We start from the raw sequence: 26,500 nt of genomic DNA, 5'->3' as shown, positions 1-26,500 counted from the left end.
AAACAAACAAAACAAAACTTAATAAATACATACATAAAAAATAATTTTAGACATACGTGCATGATGTATTGAATTGCTGATTATATTGGTTTTCTGTAAATGGTGACTTTGAATGCATCACGTACTAACTTATGGCGTTCTACAGCATATTCAATAGTTTTACATTTTCGGTGTTAATTAGTAAGGACAATTAGTAACATAAGTTTACCGACGGCTTTCCAACGACTAACTAAGCCTTCAAATGTCACGCATTTCAGTACTGTTACGCCGTTTTTCGCTTTCCCACAGAACCAGAATGCATCATGTGATGAAATCAGCTGATGTAGAAAAAAAAAAACAAGAAGCCGCGGGCAGGAAGGCCGTCTTCTGTGACGCATGGCTCACGCTACGGTACGCCATTTGTGTCTAGCATCAAAAAGCGCGGACAGTGGAAATAAGCATATAACAAGAGGTAAGTTCAACTAGTATTTCACTGTACAGACATCTATATACTCGTATTGGCTTTTTTCAAACGATTGCGTAGTCTCTTGAGTGTTATAAAGTACTGTTCCTGCAGCATAGAAGACAGTTTCCGAGGTCGACGTTAGCCTCCTTTTTGGGCCTCTGTGCTGCCGTCGTTTTCCAAGCCTAGGACCTACATAGACCCGCCTTATCTCCGTTCCGATTGGATGTTTCTGCCGATGTTGAAGTTTAATTGGATGCGTTGTGCGTATATCAGAAGACCGTTGGAGAACATGTTGCTAGCAAGTTAGCAACTGTATTAAGAAGTGGGGCTGTAATGTTTCAGTCTTCTAGTGTTTAAGAGTATGAATCATTCAAGCGATGAAATGAGCGGCAAAGGAACATGTAGGACTGTGGCACTGGCTGTCTCTCTCTTCGTTGCAGTTTTTATCGTGTTGTATAAAACATTTGTGGCTAACTTTACCAGTACTTCCAAGCTAGCACTGACGCCTAGTCGTTAAACTGCTTATATATCGACACATATAAAATTGGCAGTTTTTTATTTTGTTGTTGTTGTTTTTTTAAGTGGGCATTCAAGCGGAGTTGTGCACTGAAAGTAGTAACGAACTCGTTCAGGACCGCTGTCCGCTTTCCTTAGCTACAGACACAACACCGATAGAATTCTGCTGTTATAGTGAACTCACTGTTTGCGAGCCTTTATTTATATATATATATATATATATATATATATATATGGACAGTCTTTACATGGTGATACTTCAGTTAATCCTGTAATCGTATGCTACCAAAATAAACGGTAGTTGGTGGTAGTGAGCACACCCTAGGATATTCTCAAAGTTGGATACTTTAAAAGTCTGACTGGATGTCCTGCATATTTAAATATGATTGGGTCCAAACCCCCGAGGTCTGTGTTATGGCCCCTTAAAAACAACATGTAAGGGTATTAAACTGTATTATACACTCACAATTAGCGTTGTTACACATGAAGAAAGTGAGATTCACCAAATAAATCTCATCAGCTCACCCACAAATACATGGAATAATAATTTGTGTGCATTATAATTCTTTCCACAGAAGAATATTTGATTGAGTACTGTAAATATTTGATTACTGTGATTCTTAAAATTTTATTTTGCCTGTATATTTGATTATGTATTTATTTGATTATGTTTTTATATTTGCAGCACATTTCGGTACTTTCAAAATTTGCAGTGTCTGTGCTGTTAAGTTAGTAAAATTGTTTTCTAAATTTTCATGTAATTAAAGTTGTGACGTGTTGAGCTCTCAGGGCTGCTGTGTAGGGAATGTCCATCCATGGTGAATCCATGGATGGACATTCCCTTTTCAGGGAATCCAGGGTGAAGGTGAGCTATCAAAGAAAAGTAATGAGCACAAAAATGCTAAATTGAAACTTAAATATAACATAATTACAATGGAAATAATGAAAGTGGACTGCATTGTGAATATTTAAAACTAAGCACACCCTTACTGCTTCCATAGGAATTAAGAAGGTGAGCAGCTGTTAGGTGCCACTAATTAAATGCACTTAATTAACTGATCATTAGCAAGTGTCGGCACCTTTGAAAAGCAGACGTTTTGTCAGTTTTTTGGTCTGGAGCCTTTAGCTGTGTGGTAAAGCAATGCCAAGGAGTGGATGTCCTAGAAAATTCACCCCATGGTCAGACTAGATCAAGCTAAAGCTGGGCTCAAACTGTGTCATGCAACAGGACCATGATCCCAAGCACAGCAGGAAATCTACGAGAGAATGGCTGAATAAGAAAAGAATAAGTGTTGCAATGAGCCAAAGTCAACACCTCAGCCTTATGGAAATGCTGTGGTGGGACGTTAATAAAGCAGTGCATTAAATAAGCCCTGCAAAAACCTCAGTGAATTGAAATTTCTCTACAGTGATGTGAGAGCCTGATAAAATCTTTAAGTTATTGCTGCTAAAAGGGGGATCATAGGGGGTACTTAGTTTTTCCACAGGACCGGATAGTGACTACTTTATTTTTATATAGTTCCTGTGAATATGATATGTCCTCAATTTGTTTGTGGATCTAATGAAAAAGCTGCACATTTTAATTCATTGGCTATATGAGTGAGAAAGTAGACTGTGGAAAAACACAAAGATAGGAAAGGATTTGAGAGTGTCGGTTAGCCACTGAACCTGAGATACATTATTTACAAACAAAATTACACAAAAAAGGGGAGATTGAAATGTTTAATGATTAGTATTGACAGAAACCTTTTTGGTCAGATGAAGTCCAACTTGTTTGCCAAAGAACTGACGGGGACAGGTTTATTATAGTTAACTAACTAAACTAAAAGTACACATGAAAAATGTTTTAGTTAAAAAAATAAATAAAGATAAAAACTAGATTTTGAAAAAATAACTGAAATGATTTTGTGAACTTTGAACACTAAAATGAAAGAAAATGAAATATCCTTAGTCTTGGTAATTGTTAGTTTGGTGAAATATTTTTATTACTACTTGCCTGATGAGTTGTTAAAGATGTTAAATCATTCTGTGTTTTTATTACAATACCTGTACTAATTTTCCTAAATATTGCCTCAGACACATGCCCTCCAAACTAAACTGAAAAAATAAAATCCACCGTGGAAACTAACTGACACTAAACAGTTTTTTCGTTTTTAAATCCAAAACGAAACATGTCATTGTAGTCTGTCTAACTTGTATGTACAGAAGTTCAATCAAAAATAATCCAATTATTTAAAGAGGATATAATATTGGAGTAAATGGGGTAACAAAAGCAAATGAAATACACTGCAAAGACAGACATGTCAAGTAAATAAACTTCAAGGAACAATACTTGATTTGCAGTCCACTGATCTGTGTTGGCCATTGTACATTTTTAGTACATTTATCACACAAAAGGTTTGAATTCCAGCAGAACTTAAATAAGCAGCAGCCAATTTTCATGCTGGATGTCTGTGACTAACAATGTCTGTTTGGAAGCACTAGATGGCAACATTTACTTGTGCTTGGTCCGAGAATGCTGCAGAAGGAATACTTTTCAGAAGCTTGTTGTTAGCTGTTGTTTGTCTCGCTGAACTTAACTTTTTACTATTTCCTTTTCTTTTTTTTATAGCATACACTAAAGTGTATTTCAGACAAATAAAGATGTCTGACATTTTGTCTTCCATCTTCCCCCCTCTTTCAGGATTCTGAACCAGCTCTGATGATACCGATCAGCTTCACTGTTGTGTGTAATCATAGCAGGATATGATATGGATGAAACAGTGATATCAGGAGAGGAAGCCATTGAGGAGAAAGTGGCTGAAAATAACATCAGTGGGCAAGTGCATACAGATGATGTGGAAATGGAGGAAACTGCAGGAGACTCGCCCAGTGCTGCTGAGCTCGATGAAGCAGATGAAGAAGTCATTGAGAGACCAAGTCCGAATTCTGCACCTAAAGACGGCGACAACCTCTGCACAGTTTGTGGCTTCTCAGCCAAATGCCCGAGATCACTGAAGATCCACTTTGCACGAAAGCACGGAAAGATGTCTGACAAAGCTGCACAACCTTTGGAGAAAAGTGCAAATATCTCTAATGTGAGTCCTGCTGAAATCCAGCAGGAGGCAGACATGGAGGCAGAGAGTGGCGCTGAGGTTAAACAGGAACAAGATTCTGATCGTGATGAACTGAGATCAGTCGCAAGTGACAAAGGCACAAACATGAAGGATGTAACTGAAAAGCAAAGTGTATTAGACAAACAGCAGGTAGAGCAAGAAGGAACAATCCCTACACAAGAGAGAAGAGTGAGCAAGCGAATCCCAAAACCCAAGATTATTCATTCCTGCAACTACTGTGGGCAAGAGTTTAGGGACAAGGCTCCTCTAGATGTTCACATCCAGAGATACCACACCAAAGACACCCCGTATACATGTGAGTATATCCTGTTCTCCACAGTTCTAAGCCTTTAGCATTACATGTGAATTAAGCATTGGCTTAATATAATATTTGTAATAGGTAGTAGAATAAAAAATGTGCCTGTCTTTTTTTCTTTTCTTTTCTTTTTTTAAGTTATATTTAACAATTGTATCTCTGAACTGTCTTTCAGTTGATGCTGATGAAAGCATAGATGACAGGGAGGAGGCTGTGGATCCTGGCAGTAGCATGAAGGCTACTTCAACACGAGTGACCCCCAAACGCACCCTCAGCAGGTTCCAGCTGAAGTGCGCAAACTGTGATTTTAGGGTCAGCACAGCTACGCTGCTGGAGAACCATGCTCGTGTCAAACACCTTGACCAGGACTGGTACCGTTGCAAATTGTGCAACTTTCTTTCTGCCACATCTGAGTGGATGGATTCTCACCTGTCCTCAGATAGCCACATGCAGCAGCAGGAGAAAGAAAGCAAGAGCTCAAAATCTGAAGTATATGTCGACAGGGTAAGCAGAGATGGTGCTGGAGATGGTGCTGTTATAGATGACGTAGCTCAGATGCTCGGGGGAGAAGGGGTAGATACGTTGACAGGAGGAGAACAGGAAACCGACGAGGCAGCTGAGGCTGCCAAAGCCGTGTTAGCTGAGGAGGAAGAGTTAGAGCTGGGACCTCCCAGTAAGAAAAGAGGAAGACCAAAGCAAGGCTCCACAACCACATGTGGATACTGTGGCCTGGTGGTGTCCAACGCCACCAACCTCAGTGTTCATGTTCGCCGTAAACACAGCAAAGATTATGGCTACAGCTGCACTCTGTGCAACTACAGCTGTGTGACCAAAGGAGACATGGATCGTCACTGTTTAACAAAGAAGCATGTTAGACGTGCACAAGAATGCACAAGTAAGAACCCAATCACAAATCACATAAGTACATCAATTCAGGAAACCAAGGAGCCGAATACCATCGTAGAGACCACCGGCACAGAGGAAGAATCTGATGACACAACTTCCAAAGAACACTGTGGAGACGAGCAAACTCAGCCAGAGGCAAACCAGAAAAAAAGTAAATATGACTCTGTCAATGCCTGCAGCCTCTGTGATTTTGTTGCTCAATCTATTCCGTCCCTCCATCTTCACGTCAAGAGAAAACACACCAGAGATTTTGAGTATGTCTGTTTAGCGTGCAGTTACTATGCTGTAACAAGCAGGGAAATGTCCCGCCATGCAAGCACAGAGAAACACAAGCAGAAAAGTCAGAAATATCTGGAACAAAAAGGGAGCGAAGGACAAAGAGCCTTCGCACTCCCTCTAAAGCTGAATGATATCACGGAGCTTCCTGCAGCAAATTCTAACCCTGAATGTGAATCCGTGAGTCCCGCAGAGGTGTCTGAATCCTGTCCCATAGACAGTCAATCTGTGGAAGGCCAGAATACACCTGCGCCCTGTGTCACCACAGAGCTGGTTAATGATGTGCTTGTAGGTGGAGATGAGAAGCAAGCAAATGCAATTACATCTCCTGCTTGTGGTGAACCAGAGATGACCATTGAAGCGACTGAGCTAACAGCAGATTCTGAAGCCCAGCAGGATGAAGAATGTCAGCTTTCAGTCTCTGAGTTGGCACAGCCAGAGAGCCAGGAACAAGAGGGTAAACAAGCAGATGATGAACATTTAAAGGTAGACGTTATGACTAGAGACACACAAATGTCCAAAGCCCTTCCCTTTGATGCCTGTATTGTATCTGTGAAGTTCCTAGCTGAGCAGGAGCAGGCTGCACAGGAAGGCCTGTCTCTGGAAGGTGAAGCCACCATGATATGTTTGACTGGAGGATCACCAGTGACCTCTGGCTTAGTGTCTCCCAGCTCCGCATACGTCAAGAAGCTCAAACCCAAGGAAGCAAAGGTGAGGGAGGAAACCAAAGGAAGCAACTCTCGCATACGCTGCGAGGACTGCGGATTCATGGCGGACGGCATCAGCGGCCTCAATGTCCACATCTCGATGAAGCATCCTTCCAAGGAGAGGCATTTCCACTGTTTGGTCTGCGGCAAGTCCTTCTACACCGAGAGCAACCTGCACCAGCACCTGACCAGCGCTGCCCACCTTCGCAACGAGCAGAACAGTGTGGAGGAGCTGCCCGAAGGGGGCGCAAGCTTCAAGTGTGTCAAGTGCACGGATCGATTTGAATCAGAGCAGGATCTGTTTTATCACATCAAGGAGAAACACGAGGAGCTCCTGAGGGAGGTCAACAAGTACGTGCTGGAGGACACGGAGCAGATCAACCGCGAACGGGAGGAGAACCAGGGCAACGTGTGCAAATACTGTGGCAAGGTGTGCAAGAGCAGCAACTCTATGGCCTTCCTGGCACACATTCGCACTCACACCGGTACGTACGCTTGCTTTCTTGAACTGTTCCTTCTCCCTCTTTTTTGGACCTTGTTCCCACACAGTAAATATGCATCAATGCAGTATGTTTGTTTTTTTGTGTAAAAGCAAGCCACAGCTATGATTCTTCTTTTTTACTTGCGCTATTAAAAACAAGGGGGCACATTAATGAGGCATCTGCAGCCCACAGTGAGTTTGCTAAAACATTACATGACAACATAGTTTTAGGAAGGTGCTCATAATCCTTTGTATATCCTTTGTAAACCTCATCTTTACTGCAAATATTGAAATTATTAACTTGGTAATGCATATTTTAAGTGCTTGGAATTGCAATTTATCCATTTATTTCCGCTTAGAAAGCTGCTTGTGATTTAAAAAAGTGAAAATGTATCATATATTCACATACACTTTATTAACAATTGCACTTCCCAGTTCTTACACAAATGACTAAACCTTCTATAAGTGATACAGATTGGCTTGGTGGTTATTATCAGATTCAGTCCAGAAATTGCAAAAGGAAAGAAAAGCTGTCATTTGTGTAGCTCCTCAGCTATTAGGCCTTTGTTTTAGGTCCCAAAGTATTGGGCGCCTCTTCTTTTGGCAATTCAAGCTAATGTTAGAGCTACTATCTACTTCAGCCAGGTAATAGCTGTTTCAGTAGAGGTGAAGGTAAAGACTGATTGAGCTTCAGACCAGCAGGAGAGACGCTAATGGACCCCAGATTGGGATTCCCTGAGCAACGCTTGGTCAGAGACATGTGCGACTCATAATTGATGTGTCCATTACTAGGACTCAGTTGTAATTATAGTCAATAAGTCTCTGTAAATGTGTTAAAGCTTAGGCTAAAAGCATTGGAGGTCCAAAGAGAGGTGGGCTAATAATTTAAAATAATCAATGCAGACGTATTCAAAGCCTTTAATTTCCCTCGTGTCTGTACGTCCATGTTTGTGCGCTCGTATGCCTGGTGAATGTGTGTATATGTCAGCCTTCATGGCTAGCTGATTATCCTCAATCCATTAAGATTTATCTTGTCATTTATAATGCAAAGCAGGCCTGCGTTGGTCAGGACTTCGGCTGGGAAATGTCCGGCAGGTTAAGAACATGGGGCTCTCCATTACTTTTCCCTGACCATGTGTATTAATTGCTTTTAAAATCAACTTAATGCAGGAACGAGATGTGAGGGCGCCATCAATAAATGCCCCTCTCTGCCTCCTATGGTCCATCCCCCTTTCAGCCGAAACTTTAATGGGACTTTAATTGAAGTCCATGCTCTGTGCTTACCATGTGTGTGTATGATTGTGCCCTTGTGTTTCTGTGTGTGTGTGTATGTAAATGTGTGTTGAAGAAAAGATAAAAACAGGATGGTTTGATATCCTGTGACAGTGGATGGTTTGTGTGGGGACTGTAGTTTTACTACGTACCGCTTTTGTAGTAAACACAGAAATGATACTTCCAGTATGTCTTATCTAAGTGCATACTGTGTGGTGTACTTCATAATCTAGGCTAAAACGATTGTATAGTAAATACTGTTCAATTAGTGAAACTGCAGTACTGGAATGTTACAGACAAGAAAACATCCTTTCTGCCAGTCACCTTGTGTGCCAAAGTCATATTTTTCACAGCTTAGACCAAACTGCTTAAAGCTGTAAGAATTAGAGGTTAAAATCTTGATGATTAATGTTGAGCTTCCACTTTCTTCTTATTAATGGTTAGTCTATACGTATTCATAATTCCACCCTCTGTCATAATTCTTGAGTTTTGAGGGCACTTACTTAGTGTTACTTAAGAAAATGAAAGCTTTGACACTGAGGTCCCAACTCGAGGCTTTGAGTCAAGGGCACATTCCAGGGGTTCAAATGATCACTACTTCATTTTTATTATTCTTTTTTTTTTTTTAGGTTTACCTATTTTTATGCAGTAGAGTTGTTTTCTTGTTTATGAGACTGCATCTCCACTTTCCTTAATGCTGTCTTGTTTCCAGAAAGCACCCATTTCACTTCATTTTGACGACATATGTCAGTTGTTATTATTGCTAAGTTCCCTCATTACAGTGAATTATTCACCTTTTTATGTGCTGGTCATTTATTCTGGGAGTTTGTTTGTGGGGCCGACTGCGGAGCAGCACGGTGGGGGTCTGCCAGTTTCTGAGCTGGGAGCACGTCCAGATCCTTTTAATTAAGACCTAGTTTTTATTCACTTGATTAATCAGAGAAATCAGGAGACGGCAGTGGGAGGCTGCACACAGATTTGTCAATTTGTCCCTTAAAGGAATCGCATACACATGCTCGCATTTTGCCAATGAGGGCGCAGCTAAAATTTGCATTTTGAGGTAAATTGGTCACTTTTTCACTGGAGTGAGCTGTCTGACCTCAGACCGAGCCTTAAAGCAATGATAACACATGTTATCCACTCTTGCTAGTATGCAGGATGTAATTTGTGTTTGTAGCAATAGCCAGGAATTAAAATGATAGGTGCTCCACTGGTCTGCTGTATAGTGTTAAGTTTAAACACTTTAGTGATGGTTTAACCCATACTGGCTTTTGATACAAACATTTCTAGGATCTTTAAATCCTTACAGATGATTTTTGTCATTTAGCATGTGTAGAAGAAATTAAAAAGCAATTGACTCTTGTAATTTCTAATCATCACAGTGTATTTTATTTCTAGCCTGTTTTGGTAGCCAAGAATATCCAGAAAGGTTACATAAAGGCTGCTTTTTGACTGCTCCATTATTGTCGAGAGGTTGCTACAGCACGTAGATTCTCACGGTCAATTTGGACTCCCTTCCTGACGGAATACGTGTCTCATCCGAGAATTGAACCATGGAATGTTTATTTCTTAAGCAAACCCCTACACATTAAACCACTCCATGCAACACGAAAAAACAAACAAAAAAAGGTCCCAAAGAGAAGTTGTTTTTTTTTTAAGGATAAAAAAATTAGATGCTGATTTATTAGAATAGATGAGATATATCTGAATAGATGAGATGCTGATTTATCAGCATTAAACTAATCAGCGAATTAAATTTTGGCAAATAAAAAGTTGAAAGCAGGACGAAAGCAGAGAGCAGACCAATGCAACACTGAAGTATTTACAGCTTTGGATTTAATAGCTCATTTTCCATGCCAATGCGTCGTGCTGCAGGACCCACCTTTCGCTGGAGGGTTCAGGGGGATGGGGGTGGGGGGGAGTGTACAGTGGGATGCTTATTCATACCTCTACACACCATCACCATCCACCCTTGAGGTGGTACCATATGCTGCTCTATAGACCTTAAATCCAGAGGGAGAAAGACAACGTTTTTAGCACTATAGAAACACAAATGGGAACGGCGGTGATTATGAAGCAAAGACGTTTATGATGACTCTAAACTTTTTGCTTGAAAGGGTAGAGTGAAGGAAGCGAACTGGAGTTGTTCAGACAGAAAAGGAGGCCTTATCAGGAGTTTTAGTCTGAAGTTATCTTATAGGATATTTCAGACCTATAATGGAAGGTAGTTGATTTGTGAAAAAAAAAAAAATCAGTAAGGCAGAACAGAAATGTTCTTTATCTTCTTTTTGTTTATTTTTGCCTTCTTGGTTATTCGTGGAACGTGGTTTTACATTTTGTTTAGGAGGAAATCCCAGTTCGCTTTTACCCTAAATACTTACTTGATTTTTGGAAATGTTATACTTGGAAGAAAAGAGTGTTTTTTGTCTATAACCCGTCATGAGACTGATAAATTATTAGCATGTGTGTGTTTTTTCCCATTAAGCTGAGTTTATTAAGTGTGAAGTTTAAGTATATATGTCTGATAATGTCACGAGGTTTCTTTTGACTTACAGGCTTGAGTCCTTTTAATAGGAAGTGGGGGATATAGTGGCAGCGTTATGCACTGGGTGTCTAAAGAATGGTGGTATGGAGTTGCATGATGGGAAATTAAATGTAATTTTGGATCCCGGGCCATATTAAGAGGCAGAATCTTTCGACTGTGTTGCTTCAGTGTTTCAGTTTGTCTTTAATGTGTCCGGTGTCTGCTTCTGAACTTTCTGGAGTATAATGCTGAACTCCTATAGAGCTTCTTTTAATAAAACCACATATTTTAAAGGTTTTTTGTTTTTTTTTGTGTGTTCACAGTTGCCATCAGACTTTTATGCGTGGTGCTTTTCTCTTCCTATCCTCCCCCTCTTGCATTCTGTTAAAGTATGTGTTTCACACTTTGTGCTGACAGGAACAGGTGAAAATTTTCCTCTAAAGAATCATGTTTAATATTCATGTGACTTGTGGCACCGCATTAACCATGTTCCAATGCACCCACTGTAATGCAGAGTAAATCTATTTTTTGCAGCATAAAACAAGTAAAAACAAGGCAACAGATTAAAATAAACTTTGACTGAACACCCGCAAGACTGTTCACAGATGAAACCGCAGTATTGAAACTGCAGAATAGTGGAAGTGGAAGCAAAATGTGTTTATTTGTATGAAATTATCAGCTATTATTCTTTTCCTCTAAACATGAAAGTTAAAGCCAAGGCTGTGACAGGGGTGTGCATCATGTGCGAGACGTTTGTGTGTGTGTGTGTGTGTGTGTGTGTGTGTGTGTGTGTGTGTGTGTGTGTGTGTATGTGCGTGAGCACGTAGTGAAACATTGCAAGAGGTTCCTCTCTCCTCTCAGGAAATTAATTAGTCATTCCCTGTCTCATCTGGGATGTGCAGGAGCCACATCGCCCCTATGTGGATGGCAATATTAATTTAACATGACACTGCATTGATGGTCAATTTCAGTTTCACGGAGGCTGTTTAAGTGGAGTGGTAGAGTATTAATGTGATAAGATGTGAGAACTGAGGGACGTTACATCGCTCTCCTTTCTGCCATGTTTCATACTCAGCCAGCCATCTGGACAAATCAGCTCCCCACGCCCCCCTCTCTCTCTCTCTCTCTCTCTCTCTCTCTCTCTCTCTCTCTCTCTCTCTCTCTCTCTCTCTCTCTCTCACACCTCAACTTTAGGTTGCATATGAGTGTGTGTGTGAGTGAGTGAGAAGGGGGAAGAATGATTGTCTCTCCTTCTGTTTGTCCACGGGTGATTATTGTTTATGAATATAATGTGTGTGTCTGCAAGCGCATGCAAAGGTGTGAGGTGGGGCTCTGAATCTAGATGCAGGTAGGTGTAGGTGTGACAGTGGGTGTGGTGTGAGTGTGTGCATCTGTCTTTTTTATGGGTGTTGCTGAGTTTGTTTTGTAATCTTTTTTTCTTCTTCTTTTAATTAATGTGTGTGTGTGTGTGTGTGTGTGTGTGTGTGTGTGTGTGTGTGTGTGTGTGTGTGTGTGTGTGTGAGAGACAGTGAGAGAGAGAGAGAGAGAGAGAGAGAGAGAGAGAGAGAGAGAGAAAGAAAGTGTCAATTTATTAAGGTGTGAAGGGTAGAGTTTTGGACCGAGATATTTGTTTTTTGCCTTTATTTGCTCTTGTTTTTATGCTGTGTGTGTGTGTGTGTGGTATACTATGGAGACATGTGAAATGAAGAGGTTGTCTTTGCCCATGTGTTGACCCACCCCCACTCCCCGTCCCTTGTGTTTATGGGCCTTGTTAGCACAGGCTTGCCTTTCAATCTTCGTTACCGGCATAAAATTCAATGTGTCGTACTTCCAGCTCACAGCAAGTGAACCGTGTATGAACGAATTAGTAATCTACACAAAGTGCTTAATCAAATCAGCGGCTGCCCCTGGAATAAATATTGTACAACGTCTTGGGATATTCACTGGGAGAGGCTGAGGGTTTGCTCAAAGATGCATATGTGGATATTACACCAGGCTGCCACTTATATTGGAGTGTCATACTGTGCTGTGCCGCTGTTGAACAAAATATTCATGTTACTTACTAATTATAGCTTGAATCTTTGAAGAAATGTAAACTTGCATTTGTAATAAGCATTTTTTTTGTGTTCTATATTTAAAATTTGAGATGGTGTAGCATGTCCAACGTTTTTTTTTTCCTTCTCTTTGAGCTGGTAGATGTGAGTGCATCACAGAGATAGTACAGGCATTGGCCCTCACCCTCGCTCTGCTCTTAAATGATGAATAGCAGGAAGAAGCTTTGCCACTCTCTCAAATGCTACCCCGCCCTCAGGACTTATTAATGACAATAATTAGGGAGAAACCTCCCTGCGAAGCCCGCCAGAGTGATTAGCGCTTTAATGATGGAATGGGCGGTAGTGAGCGCACACAGAATTGATTTACGTATTCGCCCTGACCTTTGGAATCCAATTTACGCATCCACAGGCAAAGGAAGAGTAGGTAAGAGATGAAGGAGAGTGACAAGGATAGATAGAGAGTGAAAGAAGAGCTGCTTGGCACTTGGAGTGTGACTGTAGTTTTTATGGGGGCTGGAGTAAGGGCATCTGTTTCTATAATTCTGAAGTCATTTCGTAGCTGTGAAGTAGATTGAAGCCCTAGCACAGAACTAATAACAGTTCTCCACGCCTGGCATTGAAAAATGATCCGTAATGTAAAATCAGATTTCTGCCCAGCGCTTACGCAGTCGTGTTTTATTAAAATTGCCGTTTCTTTCAAACATAATATTATTGTTGCATGTGATTTCTCCGTGCTGTGTTTTGCAGGGTCTAAGCCCTTCATGTGCAAGATCTGCAACTTCGCAACCGCTCAGCTGGGAGACGCCAGGAACCACGTGAAGAGACATCTTGGCATGCGAGAGTACAAATGCGACATATGTGGGTGAGTTACTCGGAGTATGCCGTTCTTAAGGGTAACAATTCGCAGAGTCGAGGGGGGTCAAACAACGGCTTTGCTCACACAAATTTGGAGTGAAGGATGATCCAGTCATTACAGCTCTGGACATTTACAAGAAAAAGTCAAGCAATAACATGAAAATCTACGAGTCGGGGAATGTGTTTGTTTTAGTGTTACATCTAATGACTCTCACCTGAGGATTCAATTGCAAATCAATAAGAACGTATTTAGTCACTTGTCTCACATTTGATTGGATGCACATTTCTAATAGAGATATTTCACAGTTTGCTGAAAAGCTGCCGCAGTTTTCAAGTTGAAGCTCAAAATTGAGACAAGCGTTTGGTCTGGCCTGCTGATTATCTATTGTACAGCCCACTTTAAATTGCATTTGTCTCAGGCTAATTCATAATTCAAACCCATTTAACCCTGCCTGGTCATAATAAGAGACGTGGCATTGGTTTGCTTCATTTGCTAATGTGATGCAGACAGCTTTTTATACTTATCTGTCACACACGTCCACAGATTGTGATTAGTTTGCCTTTTGAGAACCTTGCTGTCCATTTAATGCCTTAATGTTCTGTTTGAAAACCCAAATCCATATTCTGCTATTTAATAAGAAAGTAAACCGATCAATGTAAAGGGATTCACTATTTACAGAAAAATTGTAGCTGTGCAAAAATAATCGAAACAAGGTAAAGGCAGTTTTCTTGTATTTATTTCTTGTGACGCTCATAGTGGCAACAACACCAAAAGACAAAACACAACAAAAAACACCTGGAAATCTGAGCAGCGACGTCTTTTTATTCCAGAAATATTGGCTCAAGTTACCCAAAAATATTCAGCACGTTTGGGTACAAATAATTTTCTTTCAGCCAAACTACACCCTCCAACCACAGGAAGAATGCAGATAGCTAATGTTACAGCTTGGCTGAGGGTGGCCAGCTTTATGTTTGCATCCTGTCATGTTTGGCCTTTTCAAAGTGGTAGATGCATACTTTGATAACATTATTATCTTTAATAAATGGTTAAAAATGAATGGATAAATAAATGGTAAATAATGTTTAATCAATCTTAAATTTAGTTCAACAATGGCAGGCTTATTAGTGTTTACTGATTGGTTAATAGGTGTTGAATAAACCATCAACAAGCATTAACTGGGTGGTTAAAGTAAAGTTGAAACTGATGTTCAAAAGTCTTTGTATGTGGTTGATAAAGTCTGTGTAATGAATATTTAAACTTTAATTAATTTTTACAGATAACTTTATATTATAATTAATGCAAAACATGGAAATCACAAGGCTATGAACTTTGAGGGTGTGGTTGGTATCCTGTGTCTTTCACTGTTTTTAGAAAATGTTTAGTTTTAATTTAGTTTTTATTAGTTTCAGTGTTAGTTAAATTACTATTATATTAAATTGTATTATTGGAGTCATATAAATGTATGCAAGATTTAGGTAAATCCGTACAAGTATTACAGTAAAAACACAGAACCTTTTGAAAGCAATTCACTCACAGTCTTATAGACATCCAGACTGTCTATCAGTGCCTCATATGTCATAAAAACTTTACTAAACCAACAAAGAATAAAACTTCCTCTGATTTATTTATTTTTTGTTCTGGTTTTTATGACCCCTCGGCTGTAAAAGGCTGTTGAGGTATTGTCATCATCCCGCCGTGCAGGCAGCTTGGACACCTAGGTTTGTAAATGTGATAACTCGAGAACAAAGTGATGTAGGAGCTTCAAATAGATACCATACTGCATCTAATTAAATCTTGGATGAGTTCAAATCTCATAGGTCAAGTTTTCTGAAAATCTTGTGAAATCGATTACTCAAGAAAGAAGCACTTAGGATTTTCAAATTGATACCAAAGGTGTGTCTATTAGGAGGCTGAAAGGCAGCACTGGTGGTTGCCAGTATTTTTTAGTTAGTTCACAAAGTCTTTTCAGAAAATGAAAGAAACATGCGCTTTGTGTGAATGTGAGAGTGAATGAATAGTGGAATCGTAAAGCACTTTGGGTGCCTAGAAAAGCGCTATATAAATGCAATCCATTATTGTTTTTCTATGTTGCAACAACCTCTACTAAACGGCAGCATTTGGTGGCCTCAGACTCAGGACACAGTTACAGCAGGTTGTCTTGACCATGTCTATAAACCTAAATGCACTGACTTGCTGCTGATAAGGCATAAACGAACAGTTGAACAGATGTACCTGATAAAATGACCAGTATGTGTAAATAATATGAACAGAAATCATACTATAGTAATGATTATTTAACGTTAGTAATTCTAATTAATGTTATAATTACTAAATATAATGTTAGTTATAACCTCAGGTTCGTCAAGATTGTTAAATATCACTTTATAAATATACATTTTAGTTTACAATAACGAAAATTATATATCTTATCAGTTGACCATTTATTAATCATGTTATTATATCCCTCTGCATTGTGATATAGTTGCCAGGTGTAGTATGGCAAAAAGAAAAATGATTTCTACATTAAACTTTTCACACCAAGGTTTGCAGATTTATTTATTTTTTGTGAGTAGCTGGGTCTTGATTTCTGGAAAGCAACGATTAAAGCTGAGTTCAAATGTATCCTGTTGGCACTTTGAGCAGCACCAGGCCAGTGCCGTTTGCTTCTATTATACAGGACAGGCTGAAAAAGAAATGAATAACACGTATATTTCATTTTGGTGCGTACCATCCCTTTAACATGCGAATCCACTTACTCCAGTCCTTAAAAGACAATTGTATTGCTGCTTTTTAACTATCCATTTATTTTGCTTTCTCTTCTGTACAAATAATCCTAATTGGAAGTTTATGTAGGTAACCACCAGCCCACAAATACCCAGTAGTGCAAGAGTACAGTTATTATTGCACTACCGTCTACCCCCTACATGTAGACCATATGTTGCGCTCAGCTCCTTTCATTCCCGTGGTAGACCTCCTCATTGCCGTGCCATGTTCAGATGGACGTGTTAAGCTGTTTAACATGCAGACGGGGAATACAATAAATTGTGGGATTTCCGGCTTTGTTCCCGTCGAGCTTCTGCAGCTGCACGTTCGCTAAGATGAAGACATATGCAGCGTTATTAGTTTCTCCCTCTGTGTGATTCTGTATAAACCGTTCCGTTTAGTTCAGTCACAGGCCGACTTTTTTTCCCCGTTGTTGTTCTTCTAAAGCCGAGCGGAGCAAATGTGTTTATTTGCTCCCGCTGATGTTCGCAAACATATTACAGCAGGAGCAAACAAGCTTTGGTTTAAACACAGCTTCTCCTTTAATGAGAGGAAAGTCTCATGTTTCACAAGCCCTCCAGCTGAAAAACCCTCCTCTCTCCCAAGTGCTGCAAATGTGCTGCGCTTTGACCAAGTATCTGACTTTACATACACACACACCCATGCACGCGCACATAAAGCATACACATATACGTACAGAACGGTTGTCCAATATGCCTTTAAATGGGACTACTAAATACGGCCTCTGGTTTCACAAATCATGCAGATGGAGGAGCTATGTGCTGCCAGTGCCAGCCACTGGTGACAAATCGGCCCCTGTGTGTGCTTTCAGTACTGACTGATCACCGGGCCATCCCTCGTCTTGACTAAAGAGCAGCAAACACAAAGAAACCCACAGACACACCCTCATTAAGGCCAGAGCCATACATTCACATAACCTGCTCCCCCTTCCCAAACTTTTCACATTTCATGATATGTCCTTTAATCTGGATCCAAAGCACGCTACTAATGGATGACTGTGTTTCAGGTGTAATGTGATTACCCGTTTTGTTTCGGGTGACCTAGAAAAAGTGAGATTATAGCGCAATTAAGCTCTGATTTCTCGACGGGCCAACTTTTTTGATTAACCAAATACGTTTGTTTGGGGGGATTTTTTTATATTTTTTTGGTCTTTCGTGTGGTTGTGTAATCGCAGTTTATCATGTCAATTAACACAAAACTCAGTTTGGGTCCTGTTTTTCTTTAACTATCTATCTAACTGTAGTTGTATCAGTTTATTTTACGCTTGCAGACTCTCAGGCATCCATGTGGCACAGAATTCTTGGATTAGGTTTATTGGCGTTTTGTTTAAGCTCAGCACATTGTTCCTGGGCTTTTTCTTTCCTTACAAACAAACAAAAAAACCCTCTCCTTCCTGCTCACTCACATCGATTGCCGCGCTTCCTTGTTAAACTTTCAGACTGGAACATTTACCCCAGCTCTGACTCTGTGATCGAGTGGACGTGCTGCACCTCGGCTGTCCACCTCACTTTAGCTTCGACTCGCCTGCCGCCGCTTTCTTTTCCAAAGCGGGGGTGGGGCAGGGAAGTTGTTGATAGTTAAAGATCATATTGTTGTGGCATTTAATTAACAAATGCAAATGCGAGGCCAAGACAGATTGGAACCCTTGACCATGCTGCCAGTCAAACTTGAGTGTGCTGGTCAGCGCCGCGCTCATCATCCCGACCACTTTATAGGCTTTCTGCCTCCCCAGTTCTTCTACCCTCCCCACATCTGTTTGCTGCTCATATAAACAGAGTTTTTTTTTTTTTTTTAATTTTAAAGACCCATCTGTATAAACTTTGCTATAAAGATCTCTTAAGGTGTTTAAAAAAAAAAAAAAAAGCAGAAAAGCACATATTTGCTATTAGCACGAGAGATAAGATTTCTCATATTTAATTGGTTAAAAAAAACCTCGGAGCATGCAAGATGGCAGATTGTTGCATTTCCTCCTGGCATGTTTTGTCCACATTGGGGCTTGGCCACTTAATGAGCTTCCTCCTCCTCCTCCTCCTCTCCTCCATCATCTAACAGAAAGGCCGTGGATTCAGCATTTTCACCCTCCCGCTCTCTTGTCCTCCCCAAAGATGCAATGGAGATCCAGTGCTGTTGTAGGTGTTAAATTATGCATAAACAGTCTAAATGTTTTGAGGCATTGGTTTAATATCTCAGCCCAGGCCTTAGAAGTATTAACACCATCATGGACATGGATTGTCCTCTTGTGGACTGAGGTTTTATGATCGTGGGTCATAAGCTGCCTGTTTGCTAGTGTCACTTCAGGAATTTTAGCCCCCCCCCCCCTCCCCCAAACAAAAAAAGAAAAAAGAAAAGAAAAAGTTTCTTTCTTGCAACACAAAAAGTTTCCAGCATGCTTAAAGTTTGTCTTCACTGTAGAGGAAGCTGGATTGTGTTTCTCCCTCCCTCCCCTTACTTAGCGTTGGAGTATATATAGTCATGTTTTCATGTCGGGTGTGTGTGTGTGTTTGTGTGTGTGTGATTTGACTGTTAACAGGATGGGGTTGGCTCATGTCAGGGTTTTTATGTCCCCCCTGTCTTGTGAGATTGTCTGGTCTGTTCCCAGAATAGCCCATCAGTTCCGCCCTGCATGGCTCATCCCCTGTAATGTGCCTTAATGCCCGGGCCTGTATGAGTAGTGTGAGGCCTGGCAGTGACAGTGGAGGAGCATCTTAGCTTGCTGCTTATCCAGAGAAAGCCGTCACTTAACTCAGCCCCTCTATTGTCTATCCACACCCCTCTCCTTCTCCCCTGAAGTGATTCTCTATAATCCTCAAACAGATTCTGGTTAGAACTCCCTGAGAACTATTTTTATGTTTTTTTTTTTTTTTTCCTTCTTCTCCATTTAAACATTAATGGTTGTTGCAGATGAAGGGAAGGATCCCTATGAGGATGATTATAATGTCACTCCGCTGATCTCCCGCCGCCCTGAAATAATTGTACATCATCGCTTCATAACGTGTCACGGGGACACGTTGGTGGCGTGCAATTAAAACCGGAGAATATAATACACCAAATTACTGCCTGTCAGGCCTACGAACAACACGCTCGGTATTTGAGTTACACTTAATCATCACGTACATTAGCGATTTTGCTAAGATCCCTCCACCCAAGCCCCTCCGCCCGTACAGCAAGGGCGTGAAGCACGCTGCTCCTCGCAGGCTGCTGAGGGATTGTGTTGTGTGATAATACAGCTCCAGGATAGCTATGTATTTGTGTTAGAGTTAGACCTTTTCAAAACTCATTGTGCCCTTAATGATTTAGACCAAGAGTGTGCACCGCATGTTGGCAGGAACTGTAAGCAGGAATTTAGAATTTATTAGCACAGAACAATAAGCCTTTAGTGTTTGCATATTTCATTGGCTTCGTTTGCAGCCTTCAGATGCTTGTAAATATGCAACTCGATGCACTTTAAGTAAGAGAATTAGAAAAATAAAGCATGAACATCTGAAAGAACACTACTAATCTTTTTTTTTTTTTGTATTTGAATATACTTCATTAATATTTGTGTCACACCTAGAAGTTGGTGTACTGACCTTGACCCTCCAGTAGATCCATGAACATCTGCGTGGATAACGCGACAGCCACATATTCATATATCTGTTTTATGTATTCCTTATCTCAATTCCTATGACCTACTTACTTGATGAATCTGCTAAGATTTCTGCCCATCACGTACGGAGCCTGGCACTTGCTCCCATCAGGAAGATGTAGTGCTGTTTACCTCTCCGGACACTTTAGCGTCTCACTCTGGGAACACGGTCCTTGTCAGTCAGTGTAGACCCCTTCACCAAAATAAACACATTTTGCTCTGATGCATTTAACTAAATTTAGTGTGCCATTATCGGAAATGAAATAAGTAACGCTAAAGGTCATTTGGAAAATAATGCAGAAAGTCTGGTCTGGAAAGGTTAAGTATGTGACAGAGCTGTTCTGATGATAACGAGGCCTGCGTATGGCTCGGAGAGCTCTGCGTTCTGGTTTGACTCGACACTCCGCGATCGCTCTTTATGACCAAGACAGCTTTACAGCCCGTTACCCCCCATAACACGATAAAGCGCAGCATAATGGATTGGATGTGTTTAGTAGCCTTGGGCTGATGTTTGTAAAATTAATGTTTTTTGCAATAGAAACACACTCTTGCGCAGGCAGATGTGCACACACAGGAAAAAAAAATAAAAGAGCAGGAGGGAGAGCAAAATGTAGACAGCGTCGATGCATCAGTATAAATCCACCGGTGTGCAGCTTCACACTTTTATAGTGAACTGTCAAATTCTTACTTCCTTGCTAGTGACGTGTCCTCACAGGTATCTCCAAGGTGAGGTGCCAACAGGCGTGCGGCTTTATCAGTTGCGTTTGTGTCGCGGAGCCTCACGCTCAGCAGAAAGGCAACAAATGCTATTAAATTTTCACTTCAAATTAACACGAGTGCAGGTGCTCACGGAAGACAAAGTCTGTTTTCTCGGTTAGTTTCACGTTGGCGAAGGGATGCTTTTGAAGAGTTCGGATTGGGACCCCACTCAGCATCTCTGAGCGCGAGAGACAAAGAGAGAAATCGCTGTCAGCATATCAGTCCTATTAGGTTTTAATAACAATCTCATATTCTTTAGCGGGTCCACAACAGGGGCCTCAGGGCTTCATAATCAAACCATTTCCCTTTAATCAAACACAAACCAAAACAAACACTGGGCTCAGACACTTAAACGGCAACATCAGTAGTTAAGCTAAGCAGCCAGCACAGCACATAAGCGTATGATTGTGAGTTATACAACTCTTGAGGACCGGCTAAGTTAAGAGGCGCATGCAGCTTCTTTCCTAAAACATTAAACTTGTTGTGGTCTCAGCCTTTTCTCAGTTTTTTCTTCTTCTTCTTTTTTCATCACTTTGTTTTTGCTAAATCTTAACTTGCAGGGCAAAAATGAAGAGAAGTAGACTAACTTTGGTCTCACAAGACCCTTTTCATGGTAGCGTTTTTTACACTTTTAATTTACCTTCTAAAGACCGATAGCAGCAAACAGACGCTCTGTTAGTTAGGAAGCACGAGCACGATAAGTTTTAATCCCTTCGCCACAAACTGGGACAAAGGAGGTTCAAACTTTATCCTGAAAAGTTGATAAATGATTCAAAAAAAATGTTGCTGAACAATCCATTCTATAGCGCTAATCATGTCATAGGTATATTGTAGGAGGAGGGGGAAAATAGAGAGAAGGAAGTTAATGAGTGATTAACAACAGCAATTAAAAGATGAAGAGGAAGGCAGATGAAAAAAGGGGTGTAATTAAAATATCAGTCCTCTCATTGTCAGAAGTGCGAGTGTCATCCATTGTGCACTTATTAAAAAGCTGGGTGGAGGAGGAGGGGGGGAAGGAGCGAACGGGTGCTTAATTCCAGGAGCCCAAAGTGTCTGGTAATCTGCCCGTGGATGGAGCTGGAAAAGGCTGTAACTCATGTTTAAGTGTTGGGGCCGTGTCATTGCAGGTTCACAGTCATGCATTTCTGTGTTGACACCCATCGGGGCAGGGGATATTTGGCAGTCAGGAGTAATTTAACTTAATTAATGGGATGCATATTTGATGGAGGAATAAAATATCCCAGCTCAGCAAAGTGGAAAAGGGGAAAGATTTAGTGGGAGTTAAAGGTGGAGGGGAGAGTAATTTGTGCATTCAGTTACCGGCTGCTTGAGAGACGGAGAGAGAGAGAGAGCAAAGGAAAGAAGGAGGAAAGAGAGGGAGAGAGGGAGCGTGCGTCAAGGCTGATAAAGATGGCAAGAGGGAGAGAGGAGGAAGCGGAGGGGAGGATGAGAGATGAATGGTTGACACAAAGCTGAGCTGATGTGTAGAGGGGAATGGGCTGTCCCTCCATTGAGAGGGCCATCAGACTGACAAAGCTTGATTTAATTGATATCCGGACTGAGCCTTTCTCAGCGCAAACAGACACATTATGCTGGTTTGCAACTTGTGGCAGAGCTGCCGACTGCCAAAGGCCTTTTTAATATTCATGAGGGGGCTTTTAAGGGTGTTCGGTAACGCTCTCCTTTTCCTCCGCTGCCGCTCGCTTTCCCAACACGTCTTTACTACCGTCACGCGCACACTTTACCTTCCACTCACTCACACGGCAGCGTCCCGACACGCTGGTTCTCCTAGACAAACCGGTGGCCTGACGAAAAGCCGTCACGCTGCTCTTAATCTCCCCTGGCACTTTTTAATTGACTTCCTGTAGGTATAGATTATTTTCATGGCGAGTCCGCCACCAAGATGTTTGATACCGTCCCGGAGACTGGCATCTGGGATGTTTGTAGCTCACCGAGGATGACGCCGCTATCTCTGTCTCTGTCTCTCTTTTTTCCTCTCCTTCTTCTCATCCGTCTCTCTCGCTCTCGCTGCATGTGATGGCCAGACTTATTGAGGGAACAGGGGAGACGTAAAATGCAATCAGTCATTGCCATCATCATAATTGAACTGATGTACCTGCTGGGAGTGCTGGGGAAATGTTGGCTTGGGTGGAAGAGAAGCTCTTTTTGTCTGACTGAAGCTGTTAGTAGCATTAGAGCGATGTGCGGGGCAGGTATTGGTCTTCTGTTAAGTGTTGGATGCGGGCCAGTCAGTGCTGTCCAACTGATATGATGGATATGATGTAGTTTCTTTGATTACAAACTCTATTTATTGCAGAATGAATCAACACTGCTGCCTGTCTGAGCTAAACCCTTAAGTCTAATGAAACAGCTTGATCAGATTCCAAACAATTATCCATAGATTACAATCAGTTGTTAGGTCAAGTCGGGTTCATCTGTACAGCCCATTACCACGGTGCCTCGGTGAGCCTTGCAAATCCACAGTGAGCAACAAGACATGCATCAAACGCTGCGGTGTTGGTAAGAGCTATAAAAGCTCTGGAATACTGCTGTGACATTGCAATACATTACATTAACCTGATGTAATGGCCTAGCCTGTTTCTACCCTTGCTTCAACTCAGTTCTCCAAGAAGCACTGAGTTGTAAGTTTTCAAATATTTTGGCCCTGAAAATAGTGACATTTAAAGTTATGAAGTACTAGCACAAACTGTCAGCTGTCAGCGGCTCGAGTCCAAAAAACATTGTTAGGGATAGAAGGCTTCATATCCACCGGTACGCCAAATCCCGCTCTCACTTTGGGTATCACATGTGGTCTGGCCCACACGCGCTCATGCCAGGCACACATGCGGACAGGGCCTCCGCCCACATGCTACCAGCTATTTACACATTTGTCGTCCACACACACACACCAACTCGCCTTTTTTCTGCTATGATAAAAGCCTATTGATATGGTACCGTGATTTTAAACAGGCATGATATCTCCGTGCTTGCGCTTTCCTCGTAAGTCTCGGAACCAGCTGGGACCATGGTGGGGTTTAATTTTTTAAATAATTTTTTACTCTTTCAGATTAATCCGACATTGCATACATTACATTCAACACTAACAAGTCCTACAACGGGGACAGTTATGTGATCTGTATATTATCAAACCAGCAGTAGTCTCAGATGGCATTTGTTTGCCTTGGTCTTCATAATAAGAGTTCTATTTTCTGCTCAGGGATTACATAAAAAGTCTGTAGCCCTCGTGTGTAATCCGTCACATTATGTTGAACACTTGTTTCAGCAGCCTTTCTCGTTAAATTTGGCCCTCACGCTCTGCGGCCCATCATTTGGTGGCATCCTTCGGGCTTAATATCACAAGATCCCCATGATTCTCAGATTTATGAAGTGATATTGACCATTGTCTATGCGAACCAGATAATAAGCCGTGATGAATGGGTGACATTAGTGATGAAATTACATCAGCCTTAACAGGCTATTGTATTAACACACCTAGCCGATCCAACTCCTCCCTGCTGCCCGTTTAATTGATTAATTGCTGACGTGGATGGATGAGGGGTTGGAGGTCCTGAATCGGTGGCTGATTGCTAGTCAACCATAAACAGGAGCAGCCACAGTGGGCCCTCAAGGGCAATATTCATGCTCCCCAACCTTATGGTGATTCCTTATCCAGCTCTGACAAGAGGAAAAATATTCGGCCATAAAAATGCTGGTATCACCGGCCTGACATATAAAGCCCTCTGTCACTCCCTCTCTTTTTCTCTCTCCTTTCCACGCGTCTCCTTTAGCTTTCGGTCCCCCAGCACACCCGTCGGACCCTGAAATCACCCGCCCTCCTCTGCATGTGCAGCTCCAGTCCCCCAGGTAAACCCCTGCGCCTGCCCAGCTTTAAATATGAGGAAATAATGGTGGAGTGAGTGATGCTGCCTGTGTCCTTGACTGGGATCCTCTGTGTGCTATAGCCACATCTCACTGTCTCTGAGCCCTGTGGGATGCATAAAACACCCCCATAGAAAAACTCCCAAGGCTTGCTGGTGGCATCCGTTGGATGGATGCAGGGATGCAGAAAGGCAATGAGTTTCTTTGTGTACGTGTGTGTTTATGCAAGTGTGGAGGAGGGTTTACACTGCTGTGTGTTTAATGAGGGGGGGCACTGTGTCCACTTTAATGTGTTTGCTTAACAGATGCAGTGCGACAAAGTTATTAAAACGTCAGACTGCGCATCCCATATCTTAAAGGTCTCGCTGTTTGGTCGCTCGTGTCTTTCGTGGCCCTGATAGCTGGTGTTGTGCTAAGCGGCAGAGAGGTTAGGTTAAAGCTCTGCGGCTGCCACGAAGATCTTCTCATCGACACAGTTGCCACCAAATTGTGCCCAACCATGTGACAGGGATAATGTTGTGGAGTACAATTTGTAAGGTGGTGGTGGTGGTGGGGTTCTTGCCCTCCCAGTCCAGCATCCACAAGTGTCAGGCCTGTTGTAAAAAGAGAGGACATGTGGCCAGGAAAGTAGAAGCCCCCGTTGTCAGCGACAGTGTCTTTGCTCTGTCCAACGCAACTCGTGTTAACCTCTGCACCACCGAACCCTCCGAGGCAAGGAGTAGGTCTGAACCCCTGCAGTCAGCCGTGAAAACGCTGACACATCGATTACCCCAAAGGGGGGGGGGGGGGAGGAAAGAAAAAGCGTTGAGTGTGATGAGGAGGAACGCACCGTATGAAGAGGAAGCATTTTTTCATTTATTCTGTGTATTCAGCAAAACAAACAGAGGTCAGAATTATGCTGCAACACTGATAGCTTGTTGTCTATTACAGTTAAATTTCTAATTAAGGGGTTCACTCTGCCCACTTTTATGGTCATTTCAAAGCCTGCCTGCCCGCCCGCTTCCTTCCAAGCCCTGCAGCAAAAATCAGATCGCTTGGACTTTTATAGGCTACATAAGCGTCAAGCAAACCCCCCCCCCCCCCCCCCCCCCAAAAAAAAAAAAGAACTAATTCCTTACTTTGAATGCAGTTTAAACTCAAAAGGAAACAGGCGTCGCTGTGACTTGTGGTCTTTTTATTGAACATTAGATGGCGCCATTCAACTTGCTAGAAAGCCACAGTCACAGAGCTCATTTGCAATATGTGACTGCTGGGTGTGTGGTACATGTGGATGCCTTGCATGAAAGCAATGCAGTTGAGAGCGTGTTCACTTTGTTAAAAGATAAAATCGGATGTGTAACTCTTTCTTCATTTATTTCAACTGATATTTGTCATTTTTAAATAAGATAGAATCAGAATGCGTATCAGATGAAACAAAAAAGGGGGGTTTAATTTAAAGACACTTGCAATGCCAAAGCTGATGGAAGTCGGATAATGAAGTGAAAGATTGTTATAGACAGAAGTGACTCATTTACAAGCAGCTTAAACACTTCATTAAATGTGTGCGTCCCTTAAAGTGTGAGAAATGTGAAGGCTCATTTAAATGTAGTTCACTGTCCACCTCTTGCTGAAGTCATACTGAGGAAAAAGAACAAAGTTTGCTAACAGAACATTTCCACATATCATTGTTGAGACGATAGAGTACATCTGGATGTTGGTGCAGTAATAAATGAGTCAGGTTAGAGGCTGGGCTTATGGCAGGGCAGACGTAGCGTTTGGTCGGTGAGGGGGGGTTGGGGGGGGTGTCCCTGCCGGTGCTGCTTTAACTAGGACAAGCCTCTGTATACCGGCGGACCTCAGGGGCCGATCAGCAGGTCTCAGGAGAGACTTCCCGCACCGCCGTCTCACCAGGCCTGTCACGAGGGGGTCTGATGCTGTGCTGGCTGGCTTGGCTGGCTGGGTGTGGGGCTGCTTATGATGGTGTTGGGTGGGTGGGAGCTGACATGCCGAGAGGGCAATTACAGCA

At 41.9% G+C, this 26,500-nt stretch overlaps 1 protein-coding gene across 1 annotated transcript in view; it reads left to right on the top strand.

The window, feature by feature from the left end:
• Positions 1–392: 392 nt before the first annotated feature.
• znf407 (zinc finger protein 407) overlaps positions 393–26,500 on the top strand; it is a 169,656-nt gene continuing 143,548 nt past the window's right edge. The window contains exons 1-4 of the mRNA XM_085365138.1: positions 393–451; positions 3,645–4,372; positions 4,548–6,746; positions 13,340–13,454. Of these exons, the coding sequence (XP_085221264.1) occupies positions 3,712–4,372; positions 4,548–6,746; positions 13,340–13,454 (2,975 nt within the window). The 5' untranslated portion in view covers positions 393–451; positions 3,645–3,711. The remainder of the gene's footprint in view (positions 452–3,644; positions 4,373–4,547; positions 6,747–13,339; positions 13,455–26,500) is intronic.

Source organism: Diplotaxodon limnothrissa, linkage group LG11, assembly GCF_057381915.1.
Source record: "Diplotaxodon limnothrissa isolate DT_005_m linkage group LG11, D_limnothrissa_male_GT1.1, whole genome shotgun sequence".
NCBI classification, from domain to species: domain Eukaryota; kingdom Metazoa; phylum Chordata; class Actinopteri; order Cichliformes; family Cichlidae; genus Diplotaxodon; species Diplotaxodon limnothrissa.
This window is presented reverse-complemented; position numbering and strand designations above follow the sequence as displayed.